General features: G+C 44.6%; 1 protein-coding gene across 1 annotated transcript in view; it reads right to left on the reverse strand.

The window, feature by feature from the left end:
* Positions 1–381: 381 nt before the first annotated feature.
* LOC112553402 (GTP-binding protein RAD-like) overlaps positions 382–18,798 on the reverse strand; it is a 31,681-nt gene continuing 13,264 nt past the window's right edge. Inside the window, exons 2-4 of the mRNA XM_025220596.1 lie at positions 4,111–4,223; positions 2,824–3,004; positions 382–2,390 (exon numbers count right to left, since the gene is read on the reverse strand). Of these exons, the coding sequence (XP_025076381.1) occupies positions 2,140–2,390; positions 2,824–3,004; positions 4,111–4,223 (545 nt within the window). The 3' untranslated portion in view covers positions 382–2,139. The remainder of the gene's footprint in view (positions 2,391–2,823; positions 3,005–4,110; positions 4,224–18,798) is intronic.

Consider the following 18,798-nt stretch of genomic DNA (forward strand, 5'->3'; position numbering starts at 1 on the left):
AAGTAACAGTAGTAAGCAGTAATTTTCATTATTTCTAAACACGTACAGCCTATTACAAGTATTAATATACGTAGAATCAGGAATGAAAAAAGGGAGACACATTTCCAGGGTAATATTTCAGTGTTTTCTTCTTTCAAAACGGAGCGAAGAATCCAGGAATTCAAGAAGTGTCTGACGAGGCTGCTAGGATCTCATACAGAGAACATAGAACAAACGACTTTGTAGGAAACAAGATGGCCACACTCGTAGGACACCAGCAACCTCTACTTTGTGCAGGACCTGCTGACTATCGCCCACAATAGGCAAGAGTGGGACCCTGTCAGCTGCCGCGTCTATCCATGTGATCCCCCCAACCATAGGTACCGGTCACGTGACTGACTGATCACGAATTTGTATCACTGGACTGCTTTTTTCCAGACGATTTTTTTTTAGGTAACTGCTAAAACGAGGCTGGTATGTACAAAGCTTCCGGTTTAGCCACGTGTCATATTTACTGAAACGTATACAAAGCTTCCGGTTTAGTCACATTTATTGTTTAGGCTCGCCGAGACTGACAGCGAAGAACTTAGCAAGATACTAAGCGTTGGTCTCGGCAGACAGCAGTCCACCTATACCTGTCCGTGGACTGACTGACTAACCGAGTTTCACAATGTGTACCGCAAAGTGAAAATCGGATTAAAGGGATTTTACAGGCAAAGTAAAACTGCTTAGAATCTCGTAAAGAGTAGGATCAGTTGTTCTTCTTCTTGCTCCTAGTCACCCCAAGTAGAGCATGGGGCCGCAAGGATTAGTTTGAATTTCGTCTATTTTTGTATCTGTTCATGTAGAAAAAGTTTAATATTTTCTAGGATGTTGTGTTTAATAAGAGAAATTTCACAGGACTCGTTTGCTTCAGTGAAGTCTCTCCTCCGATGACATCAACACGATCCCAGAGTCAGCTGATGCAATGATATGGTTGGACATTGCTCATAGACATCTTGATGGTTATCACTGATATATATCACTAATCCAACTAACGACACACCACTTGAGTTCAAATCCTAGCAATGACCGACACTTCCTCTCCCTTTCTGACGTCACACGCAAGTTCGGCTGCTAACCGTCCGGGGAAGATATCGCGGTTACTCGGCGACAACAGTCGATGTCACTGGAATTTTTGATTTTTTTTTTTAATTGGCAACCGAGCTAGTGTTAATGAAGTGAGGAAAGAATCATTTATTTCTTCTGTATTGCTCTCGTGAGCTGCAATCGTAACTAAATATAATTTTCAAACTTTTTTTTTTTTTGAACGTCGCCACAGGATTATCACCGCTTCACAGCCTTTACTAAAGCTTTAAAAGATAAAATTTCAGTATGTGTATTTATCTGTGTCTATATTCTATAAGAAAGAATGTGCGTGTGAGAGAGAGAAAGAAGGTTGTGTATGAGGGAAGAGCTTCAGACATGTGTAAATGTGTATATGTGTCTACATGTACAAATATAACCCATCAAAATATCTCCACAGAAGTATACATACAAAGACTTTTGTATATGAGCATATCTTCACAGAAAGCAAGTGAAGCTCGATCTGCGCAAAGTCAGACAGTCCCGAAAATGTCCTCCTGTTTGGAGCACACATGTCCACCACACGACTGTCACAGTCACCAGTTCATCACCATCACACGACTATCACAGTCACCATCACCACCACACAACTGTCACAAGCACCAGTCGCATGTAGTCAGCATCAGTGAAAGCGCCCCGCAGACAGGAGGGACAGAAGTATTTTCTTGGCGGCTTCTTGGCGATTTGCTAATAGAGTTTGTAGGTGTTGTGGGCCTTGATCCACTCAGGCGAGGGCGGAGGAGGTTGTCATGGAGATACGCTTGCTGTGACCTCGCGAGAACAGCTAAAAGCTGCGTGACAGACCCCGAGTGACCAACATACCCTGTTACATTTGCTTCTTATTGAAAGGGATTAGTTGAATGACCTCGTAGTTACTCTGAAGTGTGAGAGAACGGACAATCAAAATATAACAAAACAAGAACAAGTTCGACCCTTATCCTTTTCCCCATTCAAAAAGAACATAAGAAGATGGGTAGATGATGAGAGGAGCTAAGGACAGTCAGCTGACGTCCCACGCGCCGGGGACCAGACTCGTCAAAGCACGTACAAATTCTCGCAGGACTTGGAGATGGGGTACTTCCGGAAGAGTTTGTTGAGTAGCTGCTTGCTGCGCGAGTAGCACCCCGGGTCGTCAGGGTGACCGTGGCGCCCTTTACGCCGTCTGCTGGCGGACACCAGGCGCATCTGGGTGACGACACCCACCAGCAGCTCGTCCACGTTGTGGTTGAGGACTGCCGAGGTCTCGATGTACTTACAGTCGTATGTCGCCGCCACGCTCTTGGCCTCTAATGACAACAAAGGTCATCTTACACAATGTCAGTTCATTTGGCACATACATGTATATATATATACACGCACACACACACACACAGACATACACATCATCTCTCACAGACGTTTGTGAGTAACACAATGGCCGCTCATATTTGCACACAAGTTAAAGCCTGTATGAAGAAGTGAAACAAGGCTGTAGTCATTACAAGTATACACATGGAAGCAATCATTAAGAGAGAGGGAGATAATAAAAATGCATTCCAAGTGGTTATAATATTCAGGGTCTACCACCAGGGTTATCATCAGGACCTCAGGTCGCTGGAGGCTCACACCCTGGTTGTCGCTGGGGAGTGAGGCAGTCATTCATTCGGGGGGAAACTAGAGGTGAACAAAACGTACGAGTGTGTGTGTGTGAAGGTGTATATTGATGACCTCAGCCATTACCTTCGGTAGAGACCTCACGTGACCTGACCAGGTCACACTTGTTGGCCACGAGGATGACGGCGCGGTCCACGGCGCGCACTTTGCGGAGGTCATACAGGAGGTCAGTGGCGTGCGAGAAGGTGCTGCGGTGGTCGATGGCGAACAGGACGAGAAAACCGTCCGCCGTGTCATCGATGGCGCCCTGGGGCAGAAAATGAAAGACTTTATTATCAGACCTCATTGAGCTACTGATCTCACCTCACAGGCCGAGCGTCTTAAGAGATGAAAGGCGTGCAACGACATCGGCGTACTCTGCTGCAACAGGATTTGTGAGAATAACAGAAACACACACACACAGAATGTCGCTGTCACCATGTGTCTATACTATACTATACTATACTATACTACTATACTATACTAGCACCAGGACTCACCATGTATCTATACAATACTAGCACTAGTACTCACCATGTCTATACTGCTAGCACCAGTACTCGCCATGTGTCTATACTATACTAACACCAGTACTCACCCTGTGTCTATACTATACTAACACCAGTACTCATCATGTGTCCATGCTATACTATGCTAGCACCAGTACTCACCATGTCTATACTATACTAGCACCAAGACTCACCATGTGTCTATACCACACTAGCACCAGTACTCACCATGTCTATACTACACTAGCACCAGTACTCGGCATGTGTCTATACCACACTAGCACCAGTACTCGGCATGTGTCTATACTATACTAACACTAGTACTCACCCTGTGTCTATACTACACTAGCACCAGTACTCACCATGTCTATACTACACTAGCACCAGTACTCGGCATGTGTCTATACCACACTAGCACCAGTACTCACCATGTCTATACTACACTAGCACCAATACTCACCATGTCTATACTGCTAGCACCAGGACTCACAATGTGTCTATACTATATACTATCATCAACACTCACCATGTCTATACTACACTATCACCAGTACTCACCATGTCTATACTGCTAGCACCAGGACTCACCATGTGTCTACACTATACACTATACACTACACTAACACCAGTACTCCCCATGTCTATACTACACTATACACCAGTACTCACCATGTCTATACTGCTAGCACCAGGACTCACCATGTGTCTATACTATATACTATCATCAACACTCACCATGTCTATACTACACTATCACCAATACTCACCATGTCTATACTGCTAGCACCAGGACTCACCATGTGTCTATACTATATACTATCATCAACACTCACCATGTCTATACTACACTATCACCAATACTCACCATGTCTATACTGCTAGCACCAGGACTCATCATGTCGTCCATGGGGTCTATGACATTCACGCTGCTCTGCTCGCCATCAATTAGCACTGATATGCTCTTCTCTCTGTAGGAATCTGCAACAGTAAGAGCGACGAACTTTAGCTTAGGAAGGGAACGTGGACTGGTGGACTGAGACCCTGACAGTGATGCATACCCTGTTCAGACGCCGTTAACAAAGGCGGCTCATGAGATAGCCCTGTAGTTTATAAACTAACGGTAATGAATTGCACGCATGAGACAGATTCCACTCAACACATTCTGACTGTTGGGTCGGTACCCCGTGCACTTGTCAGTGAAGACCACCGCATTACAAAGACCGCAGGGTCTCTAAGTGATGCTCACTATTATTTGATTCATGACCCTGACCATACAGCCAGACAGGCAACCAGCCACGTGGACACATCAGACTGGAAGGCAGAAGTGGAAAAGCTGATGGCTTCAAGTTCAGGATGCGTGGTCCGTAAAGCCAGACACTTTCTCCATTGTCACACGACCTTTGTCACACTAACTTATGATTACAGTAAGCTTGAGGACGAAATATTATCCTGCATTCCTTGTCTGTCTGCTGCTTTCTTAGTTTGTCTGTCCAGGATACAAACAGTTGGAGCTGAGCGGTCCACGTTTGTGTTTAGGTCGCTGGTGTCAAGCAGAGGAACTGGGTGTCCTGTACAGTGTGTAGTGTAGAGTTGTAGAGTGTGTAGTGTAGCGTACCACCCCCCAGCGTCCACGGAGCACGCTCAAGGCCACTCACACAGCAGGCCAAACACGCTCAGTCACTCAGCCGGAGGCAGGATGCGACTTACTTCTCGAACCCGTGCCCAAGCGAAGACCAAGACAAAGACGGAAAGAACGACACAAATACGAAGTTTAATCAAAAAAAAAAAAATAATAATATATATACCCAAACACCCAAATACCTAATAAAACCAAGGAAAAGAAAATACCGATGCGAGTACTCACAAAAAAAACCCCGAACAAAACAAACCAACAACCCGGTACTGCACCCCCGCAAAGAAAATAAAAAAACAAAGCGCAAACGCGCACAAATTGTAACACAGCAGTAAAAAAAAAAAACACCGCGCACCGCAGCACAGTACAGTCAGTTAAACGTAGTTTCCCCTGAGTCTTTAATTCTTAACACAGAACAGGGGCTTGAGGCGCTTAGTACACAGTCTCAGGAGCTGTTCACAGTACAGTTCCCTTTCTAAATGCAGGCGTAGAACCCGTAGACGCTGACGTCACACATGAAGAAGTGCAGAATGGTTGATTATATCTCAGACGAATGCTCGTCGAACAAAAGGGCGTGGAGACAGGACATAAGGCACGCACGCATAGCACGTATACACAGGAAGTACACAGTAAATACACACCAAGGGCGTGCACCCCGGACATACACAAAAAGCCCACACGGCTTATGCTAACGACCGACGGTCACCCCGAGAAGAAACGGAAGCACACTCCCGTAGACACTAGATGTCACAGCACAGACTCCAGCCGTCTTCTCAAAAAACTCTCCGCTCTACTCAGCGCCTTGGTAAAAAATCTCCCACCAGCAGCGACCAGCCCTCGAGCAGAGCTCACGTCTTGTCGCAAGACTGTGACGTCAGGTGCTGCTATAGACAACGGGCAAAAGCCTTGACCTCTTCCCGCGAACCGGACAAAAATAGCCTGAAAACAAACGTTGACCGTCGTCTGCTGTCAGCTACCTTTCCAATACAGGAGCGTCCCCCTGCGCTGAGAGAGATACAGACGTAGACGAAATCATGACACGCGACATGTAGTGTAGAGTGTGTAGTGCAAACTCACCATAGGTCTCTTTGTTTTCAAAATTGATACAAATACCAATCACACACAGACTACCATAGAAACACGGAAAGTGATCTGAAAATGTGCAGAGAAATGTGAGACAATGGAGTTATCACAGTTATTTACAGAGTTGAAGAAGAAGATCCAGCGAGACCTCAGTACTTGTAACATAGACATTGTCAACATAGGTACTCGAGACCCTAGCCCCCACCCTTGTACACTTAAGTACTAGTCACCTAAGCCTTGTGAACCTAAGTCCTGCAATTCAAACACTCGCCCACAAAACATTCTAATTTAACTTCTGGAGGCCAGGCGCGTGCTGTAGTTCTTAACGACTGCATCATAAACAAAGACAGCGAGGGTCGGGTGGACGGCGTTAATAACATGGGATCTCTACACCCGCCTACCACTGACATGGGCGATCACTTTCTTTGTATCCAGACACGAAAACAACAGGAAATATTTAAATGTTTATGGTGCGTCTGCGATTGAGGTTGTATGCCTGGCTTTGCTTAGAGAGAGAGAAGAAGAAATAAACTTATTGGTTCGTACTTGCGTCCCTTCAGGCAGGGATGAGCTAAGTGGAGAGATGACTGGGACTGATGCCAGCTGAACATACCTTCATCACCTGCATCAGACAGCTGCTTGATGAGATGGTTTGTGGCCAAGAAGCCAGCTGCAGAGGCTGGCAGCTCTAAAGGGGAGACCATCAGACCGCGGCAACAGAGGAGGGACGATGTTGTCGGTGTTTCTGCTGATGTTAGCCGACAATACAGAGACAAGTGATTGTTGGTCAATGAGATTTGCTGACCAGCGGACTGACCAGATTCCTTGCTGATTCACTCAAAGTGGCGACATCGACAAGATGATGACCATCAGAATACTAATGAAGAAGGGAAGCGAGTTATCTTCCCCTAGTTCTTGTCCCTGAGTCATCTGCTCGGTCTGTGAGAGGCCACAACAACTCATCTAATGGCTTTGGGGCTAGCATTCATACCACAGGGTTACCTTATCTAAACATAGAGTTGAGAGAGAATTCATGGATTGATGGAGTGATTGTGTTTATGAAGACAGCAGAGAACTTGTCACACAGTCGTGTCATTAACCTGTCATTAATGCAGTTTGATGCCCCCTATCGTGCATTATCAAAAGTGTCCTTAACCCTGTAGTCTAAAAAAAAAGTAGTCTAACCCTGTTATAGGGTTAATACAGCGGGTCCTTACTAAAAGTATGGTAGTACTATAGTGTCAGCACAGTGGGACATCATCAAGAGTCCCTCACCACAAAGTGTGTCACAAAACTGTGTGACTGTCACGACCGTATCGCGGACAGAGTGAGCGGAGTTTGCACTGTGAGATTATCCTCTTAGTAAACTCTTGACTCGGAGACCCTTGACCCCAACTCTTGAAGATAAGAAACGAAGCTCGGAGAATGGAGTGTTGGTTGACCGGGCTTGACCTGCCCAGTCCACCCGGACTTCCCAGGGTGATCGTGTGACTGGCACCGGGACAAGTATTGCACTGATGTTGTTAGTGTGAAACGAGTGCAATCTCTCAAGATAAAGCTCGGGAAAAATGCGACTATTTATACTAAGAGTGCAGAGATATAGAAATCACCATCTCCCACATAGGGTTATTAACCATTTTCCACATGGAATAAACAATGAAGTAATCCTGTAATCTTGAGGTCGTTGGTGCTTGAAGTGCTAGAGATCGCACATTTCTTCCGGTCAGCTTGTGAGGACGATGTCCATCCCCTCCCCTTGGTGCTTTAGGTCCCCCTCCCTTCACCTGTGGCCCAATGCTGGAACCACTCAGCTCTCCTGGAGTCGGTATCTCAAATGGTTTGAGGCACATCCTGTAGCCAGCCTCAGCTAATGATCAGATGTCACGGTGAAAGTATTCCAGTAGCTCTTGTCGGAAACAGGTCAGAGAGTTCCATTTGCTGGAGATGAGGAGGAAGGCTGCTCCAGACTACGGTCCCTGAATATCTATCTCAAGCATCATTTAACAGGCACCTCTCCTAATTCCTCTCCTGGGACCAGCTGCACAACACAGTTCTTGTTTATAACACCTTGAGACCTTAAACGTGTTTAGTTAAAACAGTTTTACAAAAATGCTCCTGGACACAGCACAGTTATAGAACTTTTTTAAAACCTAAAATAGTTGTAAATAAAACTGTTTACACCTGACTTTCGCTTCAGCGATATTCATAAAAGGGGAGGTAAGGAACTAAGGGGAGGTAAGGCTGTCAGTGGCCACAGAGTGATGCCCATGGCTGACACACCAGGAAGTTGATCAGTTCACCAACACGTTTCTCTGACATTTTTCAGACGTCTAGACCCCTCTAACAAGAAAACCACTGACAATGGTGCTTGTTGACAACTCAAGATTTCAATGTGATCATCAAGGGGACTGTCCGAGGTCCGGAAATGACGTGAGGCAGCTGTCTAGACAGCTGGGGAAATGACAGCTGCAGCTGCTTCACTTCTCGCTTCACCTGCTGCTTTGTATCTTCCTTTCAAACGATTGACAAACAGGAAGCCTTACACCCAACACAAGACTTTCCCAGTCCTACAATCAGACACCATTCTCACAAAGCTTGTAGCAGACGACATTTCAATTGAAATCCTCAAACATTCTGTGACATCTTTTGACAGTTTACTTCTGTCCTCTGGGGCGTGGGTGTAGGAATATGTCCAGCTGCTGGTCACCGGCATGAAACTAAAGTTTTAAGCTTCTTAATTATTCAGCTTCTTTACTGATGGGAATTTCACTTACCTCGACACTGATGACGGGAACCACGAGGTGAATCGTATGACAGGGGTTGTGACCTTTGGGATGAGGTCACGTGCTTAGACCACAATGATATAAAGTAGTTGTGGCGGTGTTGCAGAGACTAGAGTAACTGTCCCAACGATAGAGAAAACTGGATGTCCTGGCGGCACCACGACTTTGGGTCCAGTGTGCTAGGGGGGGACCATGTCTGGCACACACTGAACCACAACATCTAAACAAAATAGCAGGAGGGGATGGTTGGAGGGGTAGACCTATAGAGACATTGTAGGACAAGCTACTGGTCAATCAACTGTAACTGTAGCCCACGACTCGCACTCACTCCGACAGGAATTAGCCATCAGACGCCGACAGAAGTGACAGGCTTGGAGTTCAGACAGCCAGAAGCTTTGTAATCTGCACTCATTGACCTCGCCTGCAACCAGCTGCACAATCAACCCACCACAGGATACACACCAGTGTAGATGTTCATACCGTTTGAGAGGAGAGAGGGAGACTTTTTACTTTAGGTCATACTTCTCTTTGCTTCTCTTGAGTGTACAGACTGCTCAGACATCTCTAGCTTGGATGACAATTTGAATTGTGCGCAGATTGTTGATCCTTGCGGGGGAGACTATGTCAGTGTAAATGATTATAAATGGAGAACTAGAATAGGATGTGAACATTCTACATTTTTTGAGCCTGTGTTGCCGTGTTGGATCATGTTCTAATGTTCTCGTTGGCAGACATAACAATTTCCTGTAAAAGGCTAATAAAGATGCTTTGTATTTGTATTTGTATTTGTAAGCTGAGTTGTATCACTGCGCAGTATGGACTTGACCGCCTCCTTGTAAAGTAGGTCTCTCCTCTCCTGGGGCCCTATAAACAGCTTTTAGCAGAGAGATAAATAACAGATATTTCAGGCTTAGTTGACTAAACTCTGGTCTGTCACTGCTTTCAGCCAACATGGCTTCTGCATCTCAGCATTTTATTTGGCTGGCGAATGTTTACTTTTCCTGAAGACTCCATGGCTCTGATAGGAACAAGAAAGAGGCTGTGTGCACTGTAACATGATCACCAGAAACCTCTTTATGAGTTCTTACAAGATGTCAACTGTAGACCCACACACACTAAAAATAGAGTCCTTGATGTCCTGAGTAGCGCACCACGTTCTGTCACACAAGCTGCACAGGAGAAAAAATTCCTAGGTACAGGAAATCCTCGTTTTCTTCCTCTTCATGACCATCACAGTCACTAGCATCATCGTCCTTGTTAAAACCATCATCATTATACAACAATTCACTTTAAGCCCCTCGCCTACACCAACACCGAGACTGCGTGACGTCATTCACAGCAGCTCATGTCACGTGTGAGTATCGCGTGACCTCAGGCGATGTGACAGGATGTCTTCCCTTGCATACAGACGGAAAATGTAAGCGCAGACTGTTTTCCCTCGAGACGCTTTTTTTCTCTGCGAGTGATTTCACTGACAGCTGGTGTCCGTGGGTCTGATGGGCCACTAATCAACTGAACGTCTACTTCACTCCAGCGCCCTCCGGTCTGCCTCCACACACCCACGTCCACCGAGAGCCTGAGTGGATGAGTATTCAGTGCCTATTATGGTCTGTATTGTGATATATTTCTCCTAAGAGAGAAATGTATTCCGCAGCCCCCAGAGCGACTTGTAGCAGGAGGTTTCCAGAAGGTCTGCTATGGTCCAGAGGCGGCAACTAATGTCTTCCAGTTGGTCAAAGAATCGGCTTGGGATTTCTTGTTATTAAGGTTGACTAGCTCGGCTTTACAAACAGTTTCTCGCATCGCCTGTTTCCACAGATACGCTGATAGTTTGAGAGTATGTTTTGAGAATAAATAGCTGATATACTGCCTAAGATGCTCTGGTTCGCTCCGATGTAACTAGAGTACCCCCCTAGAATTTGTAGTGACCCGGACTACTCCCCCAGTTTGTACTAACCAAAGTACTCTACCAAACAGCAAAGCAAACTATCCCAATCATTCGGTGGTATCTGTGGGAACATACTACTGCTAGACTATTCTCTGCAGTGATTACTTCGCGGTTTGTAAACAGAACAAAGTACAGTTCTAGCTTTCCGCCATTTTGAGGGAACTCTCTCCATCAATTTACCTTCAGGTCGCTCTGATCCTCTAGAGAAGTGATGTTGACTGTCCCCATGATTAACTTCAATTCTTTTGGTGGGTGTATGTTTGCCATCGCTTCCCAAGCTGTCTGGAGCTCACTACCCTCCCAGCTGAGACACAAATCACCATCGTTAACATCGTCATCATCGTCATCATTGTCAACATCTCAGCAGCAGCTACAGACGCATTTGTTCTCCGGTTTGACTGACAGTCGCAGGGTGCTGATGTACTTAGTTGTTACTGTTACTGTGATGCTGTGTGTATCGTTATATCTTAGTATGTTTATTTTTGTAAGGAGCTTTCAACCATTAAAGATGGCCGCTCTGTAAGCAACATTCTTCATTTGATTATATGAACCGGTTACCAGACACACGTGACCAACACAAAAGCTGACTAGCAAATAAGTCTGCCTTGAGCTAACCAGGTGTTGCTGAGAAGAAAACACGCTTTTTAGATTGGAGGGAGGTGACAGAGCCTCCACTCCTCCTACATGCAAACTATTTATCATTAACGCACGTCACACGCCTCATGACTCAGTTTTGTTTGACCTTTCACCTCGCAGCAAATAATACCTGTTGGCAGTGTTCAAACATCTGGTGATTTCCGCAGTCCATTAAACAGCGCAGGAGATCGATACTGCAGACGTGTTCTCTTGAAACCTCGCCCCCTGACCTCTGCACACTCCCCGCAACCTGTCGGTGGTTGCCGTGTTCACACGAGGGATCCAGGAGGTGCTTCCCTCCCTCACAGGGGGCTGTCTTGACTGTATCCGCCATCACCCTCGCTGAACGTCCAGTTAGAATCGAAATGGTCACCTTTGTGTGCTGACCTCAGTCTCAGAACTTACAGAGAGAACTGTCAATACACACTGGACCGTTGACAGACGAATTTTTTACAACTACTAAAACGAGGCAGGTGTGTACAAAGCTTCCGGTTTAGTCACATTCTTTGTTTAGGCTCGCTGAGACTAACAGCAGAGAACTTGGCAAGAGGCTCAGCGTTGGTCTTGGTAGCAATCCACCCATACATGTCCATGCACACTGTCAAAACCTGTGCACTGCTAAATTTTGTTCTTTCTTGCTTTAATTTGTGACAAACAATAGTGATGCCTTTTAAGCTTTGCCTAGAAAAAGTAGATGTCAGAATATAATCGCTCTGTTTATGTCAGTCAAAATTTGTTTTGAGGGTCCACAGATGTTACACTCTAAGAATACAAATTAAGCTAAGTTTGAATATCTGAATAATAAATGAGCAATTAGCAATCCGTAATGTGACAATAGTTTAGAACAAAAAAGAAAACTTCTGAAAATCGAAAGCAAAGTAATGTAAATGGTCACGAAAGAGGCACCCTTAGTGTAAAAAAAATTTCACAGGTCACAGCATTTCAGTTTGCTCTTTTGTCGGTTCCTGCCAGTCCTGACCACTGGACGCTAAACGTCGTCTTCAAGTCATGCGGGGATCCGACACGGTTCAGAAGGCAGGGTCAGAGGTCACGCTTGAGACAGAATGAAGAGGGGAATGAAGTTTCACTGTCAGAAGGGATTGTCAAGGAAGACAACATGCAAGACCGACGCTTCAGTAGTGACCCCTGCTTGTCAGGGACAGAGTGACAGACTACACACAGTGATTCTCCTTATTCTCCTTACCACTTGGACTTGAAATGTTTAACTTCTACCCTCTGGTCGATCACGCTCACTATACAACACACACACACACACACTCACACACAAAGTAAATTACTGTCACTCGTCAAACTTCTTCAGCACGTAGCTGTCATTGTCCACAATAGATGGAATATTTTGTTCCGAGCAAGTTCTAGAAAACAAGGACGACATTATCTAAACAGTCGTGGAGAGGAGCCCCGGAGGATTAAAAAAACTTTTGAATGCTGGGAGCAAACACGAGGCGGATGGATCCTCACCTTCAGTGAGTGCATTGATCTACTCGTACCTGGCGCTGATGATGCCACGCTTGACTGGTCTTTTGTTCACTGGCCCTTATCAAAGGTCCGCCCTGGGGTGAACGGTCGATGAATGTGAGCAAAACTGATGTCGATGCTCGAGTTCTGTGGAGCCACCAGACACGCCTGCACTCGGTGACATCTCTGTGTTTATCTTAGTCGTGTTTACTGCAGAACCTACAATTATCTGTATTTCACGGTGGAACTAAAGATTGTATTTACCTGGAGAACACTTCCGGAGGGAAGTTTACTCTTTGACCTGTTACGTCTTCGAACGCCTGGAAATACAGTTTCAACCGTCGGTCATTCTCTATTAAAAGGTCGTGCAAACTTTCCCTTTCACTTGTTGATCAGCAACGACCGGCAGTTCAGATAAACTTACCTGAGGCCTTGTTGTTGTATCTTGTAGACTTACCCCCAGGCAAGTAAAAGCAACCTTCGTACAATTCCTGCAGATCACAAGCCGACAGTGCTTTGCTCACCTGTTCTCACACTGACTAGACTAGCGGTACATCTGTGGACTGCCAGCGGAGCTTGTGTCGTAGACTTCATACCAGAATATTATTGTGATGTCTCGAACACTAAAGATATAAGTCCGGAAAAGTTTTTTTTTATATTTTTGTTACATATTAGTTTATTTTTAGTATATCTAAAAGTAATCTGAGCCACAATTAAATTAAGGAGACACTCGGATGTCTTTATATTACGTTTAGACTTTCTATTGCGCACTGATTACCTTCAACACGCTGTTTCCTAGTACGGTGACCCACTTAGCTTGCTGTCCCCACTAGAACGAGGCTCTTGACCTCTTTAATTGTGTATCAGAGAGCGGCACAAAAAGCAGCCACTGATCAAACTTCGTGTATCAAGGTATGTGGTTCTGGGACTGCAACACAAGACTGCTACTCACAGGCTGTAAACAACCGGCTCCGATAAATGTTCTAACCACGACAGCCACCATCTGTACATGTCTTCTCACGCTCCCAGCGCGAGGCCACCGCCATCTTGTAGCCAGTCTCTGGTGTTACAGATGTGCCTCACACGAGACAAGTGTACTTTTTACAAACCACCGAGATTGAAACCTACTCATGTCCAGGAACATTCGTGCAAAACAAGAAACCTCTTGATCGCACACCAAAAAAAAAAAAAAAAAAAAAAATTACGGACGGACGAACTGGTCACGTGATCCTTGCACTGAGGATCCGCTGCGGCAGGTCTGTTCAAATATTGACTCTAGTCTCGAGAGAGGAGCTATCAGTGACCCTCAGCCTCCAGGAGAAATGTCGGTGGACTGTGTGTGAGACTATCAACTCGATGACGAACGTGATGGAGCTGCTGACACGTTTGCATCACGTACAGCCGCTGGTCGCCACGTAAACACCGTGAGACCTGGCAACACACTCACCCATCCTCCTGACCAGTTACATGTTATTAGCTGCCGTTACTCGGGCAACCGGCTATTTCTTGCGTACCAATCCCATCCAAACATTACCCTTCACCACCTCATCCTGTGTCATCTGCGCTTGTCCTCCCGTTGCTTCAAGAGAGAGGGGAAAGTGGGGAATGTGTCAAAAACAGAAAACAACTTTGATCATTGTTGAACTCGCGCCGGACAAAGGAAATGCAGCCATGCGCATGCACTCTAGCGTTTTGCGATTCACGTACTTCCGGCAGTCTGCCCGTGAAGCCTCCAGGGCTTTGAAAAGAAAGGACAAGCTCGCGAATATATTCAGCTGACAACTGATTTTCTGATGGAAAAAAATCGAGCAAAATATTCTAATTTCATATTACCGAGGGCTGCCTGGCAAAGGCGGTAACCCCACTGCCCGTGACATCAGTGTCATTGTAGGCAAGGTTTGTTTTGCATCTGCATGCTTTTCTGCAGATTTCACAAAATAAATCACATCTGTTTCGGTGAAACAAGAAACAGAAGCAGAGTTCTCTTCTCTGCAAGACTTTTGAATCGTTAGACAAATAGTAAACGGACTTTTTTTAAAGGTAGTCTGAAATGTTTGACTTTTTTTTGTGTGGATAAGCTCGTATTCAAATGGACTGAAAGTTTAATTAAGAAACAGATGGTAAATGTGCTGATAGCGATGTGAAATATGTTAATTAAGGGAGAGAGAGAGAGAGTGTTTCACTGTGTTCAAGATGAATGGTGGTCTACAGGTCGACGGCCTGCATTCATTGCCGTTTGGTTTTCCCACTTCCACACGTGCTGTACAAACACATTATGAATCAAGCTGTCAGCAGGATCGCAGTGCAGTGTGGGAAAGGTCTGTTTACCTAATTCTAAATACAGTGACCGTTGTTATTAGCTGACAGATGGACTAGTCGGTTCCCGGGGACTGCAGGCTTACCACCCGATAAACGCGGCGCAGAAAGTCGGTCACACGTGGCCGCCCGCCGCAGGATGAGATAAAAGTCGGTGGCACCGAGGACCATATAGACACATGGACTGTGACAACCACTCGTCAGCTGAGTACAAACTGTGTCCTGCACACCCAACTTCCGGTTTCTTTGTTTTGACTACAATCATCACGGTTAGCGACTCTTGGGCAATAAAAGTATGTATCCATCAAAGAGGAAGGGTGAGTTGAGACTGTACCAGTCTGTGTTGCAGGGATTCTATGTCACTAACCAGGTGAACTATTGACAGTGTACTGCTCGTATATTCAACTATAGGTGTAGACATTTATTATTGAATTTCCCTTTCTAAAACTGGGTAAGTTATATAGTCAAGATTTCAAATATCAAAACAGATTCATGACAATAAATAAGTTCAATAATTAAGTCTTATATTCAAGACTTGAAATGTCAGACAAATTAATTATTGATGATGATAGTGGATGATTGATGATGATTGATGGATGATGATGGCTTTTATAATGCGGTATCCCACCCAAAGCAAGGCTCTCCACGCATTGCAAACACAAAAACACAAGAGAGACTACATTTCTGTGGGTCTCTCTGTAACCATTATGGCAATGCCAGGTCATTCCTCTTCCACACGACATCCATAGAGCAAGATGGCGATGACACAGAGGTACAGATCAGAAATTCATGTGGCTAGAGAAGACTAGATCATAAGTTCATAACCATGAATGTTTCTTACTGCAAAAGCTGTTGTACCTGACTTCATTGGTAAAACCCAGACCTAATATCACACTCAGGAAATTAAAACATGAGAAAAGAGCATTTGTACAGTAACCTCCCCTAAAAACATAGTGTAAGCACTTAGTAATCCTGAGTGTATACATGTGTAAGCACAGCTCTACTCCTGTGTATACAACCACTCACTCTGTTCCAATACCAGTGTTGACAGAGGTTGTTATGTTTCTGTCTTCTTGAGGATCGATAATAAAACAAAACAACCTCTCAAACTTTAAATCAATAAATTGCTTGCTGAAGCTAAATTACTAATGATCTGCTTCATGTTCCACAAACTGGAGCTGTATCCAGGACAACATTGTGAACAGTTCCACTGTACAGCAGACATTCACCAGTATAAAAAGGAAGTTTTCTCCCATTAATGAGGAGCTTTGTAATTAAAAGGTTCTATTATTTCCTATGACAGTTCCTTTAATGCAGGTGCAAACACAGCATTAGAAAATAATACTTAACTTGTATGCTCTCTTCCATTTCAAACCACAGAGCCAAGCAAGAGTCTGCAGGCAACAATATTTTCTCTGAAAGTTGCTTAGTAACGAGATAAAGGACAGCACGGAGTGAATTCAGTAAATTTCAGATAAATGACTTGTTAAATTTGCATGAATATTATGCTGGAATCTCATAGCTATTATGTAGAAAGTAGTCCATCTGTTCTAATATCCTTTTCCCGCAGAAAAACTTGCTTGTCACGTGACAATCGTATTAGCTACGTGAAGGGAACGACTGACGGAAACGACCAACGGGTGTGGTTCCCAGAAGCACTGTCTTTTAATGAAGCTGTACTTGTCACAGAAAGCTGTCAGCTTTGTTCGCTTACTTGTCCATTCCGACTCTCAACCTCTAAAGCTTCATGTTTGAGGGTTCTTGTCGTCCTCCTGGTGTCTTCTATTTGTTCTTCGTGTCGTCTGCAGCAACTCGTTCCGATTTTGGGTACAAGTGAAGCCGTTGTGCTGCGGTAATTCCAGCAATACCATTAGAACTGTTTTTGTAATAATAAGAAGAACAAGAACAGGATGAACAAGAACAACAAGAAGAAGAAAGCCCATCTATGTGACAAATGTAATATCAATGCACAGTAAATAGAAAGAAGAACCAAAATATGCTTCGAAAAATCAGATCGACACATCAATACCATTCCAAAATCATGTTCACTCTGTCTGCAAGTCCATTTTTCTTGAACTGCGTAGGATTATTCACATTAGACATCTCTCTCTCTTGCTGCCATCAAGAAGCTTACATCAGTATTTGTATTGTCCAGGCTGGACTATTGTTATCATCTCCCTGAATGCTTGCTTAACAAGTTCAGAGAGCTCACAATGATGCTCGCATTGTATTCCGTGAGCAGACGACTGATGGCGTCCCACCATCTCTCTGTCAATGGCCCAGTGGTTGGTGGAATGTCCTCCCTCTGGCTCTCCGTACAGTGAGGACACTTCATGGTCTCTGGTCTTATAACTGTGTGTGTGTCTGTGTGTGTGTGTGTGTGTGTGTGTGATGTGTGTGTATGTGTTAGCGTGTCTTGTAAACGTATCGAGGTCGCTTCCATGTGTGGAAATGAAGATTGTCACTAACATGTCTACATGAAGAAGAACATACTACATGACAGTTCCCTTTCACACGTCCACAGGTCCTGGCTTAATCCACAACCGTGAGCACCTAGTGTACTTCACTTCTAAACTCTGGCACCGACTCAAAGAATGTCGTGCTCAAACTTATCATCGCCATCATCAACAGGTCTCCCATTGTCCTTTACAATCTTATTCCTCAACAATAGCGCATATTTACCTCTGTGGACCGTTATCTACATCAACACTCTTACATTAATTATATCGTCATTGAAATTCCTTTTTCCATCAACACCAAGCACATTAGCACTATGGCACCATTTCGTATGGCGTGCCTGCTCCTCGTTTATCTCTGTGACCCACCACAGTCCACACTTTGTCTCTACACAACATCCACCTGACAACAACTACAACATCAACATCAACATGATACTTCAGTGTAGAGATACCCAGACTATTTTTATTGCCAACCTCGTTGTGTGCTGTGTCAGCAGCAGGACTTCAAAATGTCAGCAGGTATTATCAGACGGAAAGTAAATTCTGTAATGTCAGACTCAAAGAACAGAAACTTTAAGAATCCGGTTCTTTCAAACTTTGTCTGTTTTCTGTTAGCAGCACCACAGTGCGTGGGTGTCCTCCATAAATAAAGAATCATAAGCTTTAATTATTTTTATGGAGATTTTGCTTTCTGCGTTCTTCAAGTCGACCTGATGGCGAGCTCAGCGCCAATTTATTCTACGGGTTCAATTCAAGTAAACAAAATTCATCGTTGGCCACATCTGCCCCTACCTTCCTCAAGTCTCCTAAATACGAATAAAGGCCTCAATTAACTGCAATCAGTAGTGTTTCTGTTTCTTTCGACATTTTGACAAGATAATTCTAGAGTAGCTGGTTCCTGACCCATGTTGGTGGTGCTGAAGCATGCTTCATTGCAAGTAGGAATCCATGACAAGCAAGCGAGCACGACTGTAAACAGGAAATAGTTTTCACTAAACACGTGATCAAGTCTGTCAACAGGAAATGTTCATCCACAAAATATAATATGATTGTAAACAGACACACACATTGTCATAGAAACTGCTACAGCAAGACTGGTTATCTCTCTTTTCCTCTCTGATTTATCGTCTTGAAATGCATTAATTTTGAAATGACAAGCCTCCATTTACACGAGGATATTAAATCGACAAGCTTCTCCTTGTCCACAGACACATTATCG

The sequence above is a fragment of the Pomacea canaliculata genome, linkage group LG12, assembly GCF_003073045.1.
Source record: "Pomacea canaliculata isolate SZHN2017 linkage group LG12, ASM307304v1, whole genome shotgun sequence".
Taxonomy (NCBI): Eukaryota; Metazoa; Mollusca; class Gastropoda; order Architaenioglossa; family Ampullariidae; genus Pomacea; species Pomacea canaliculata.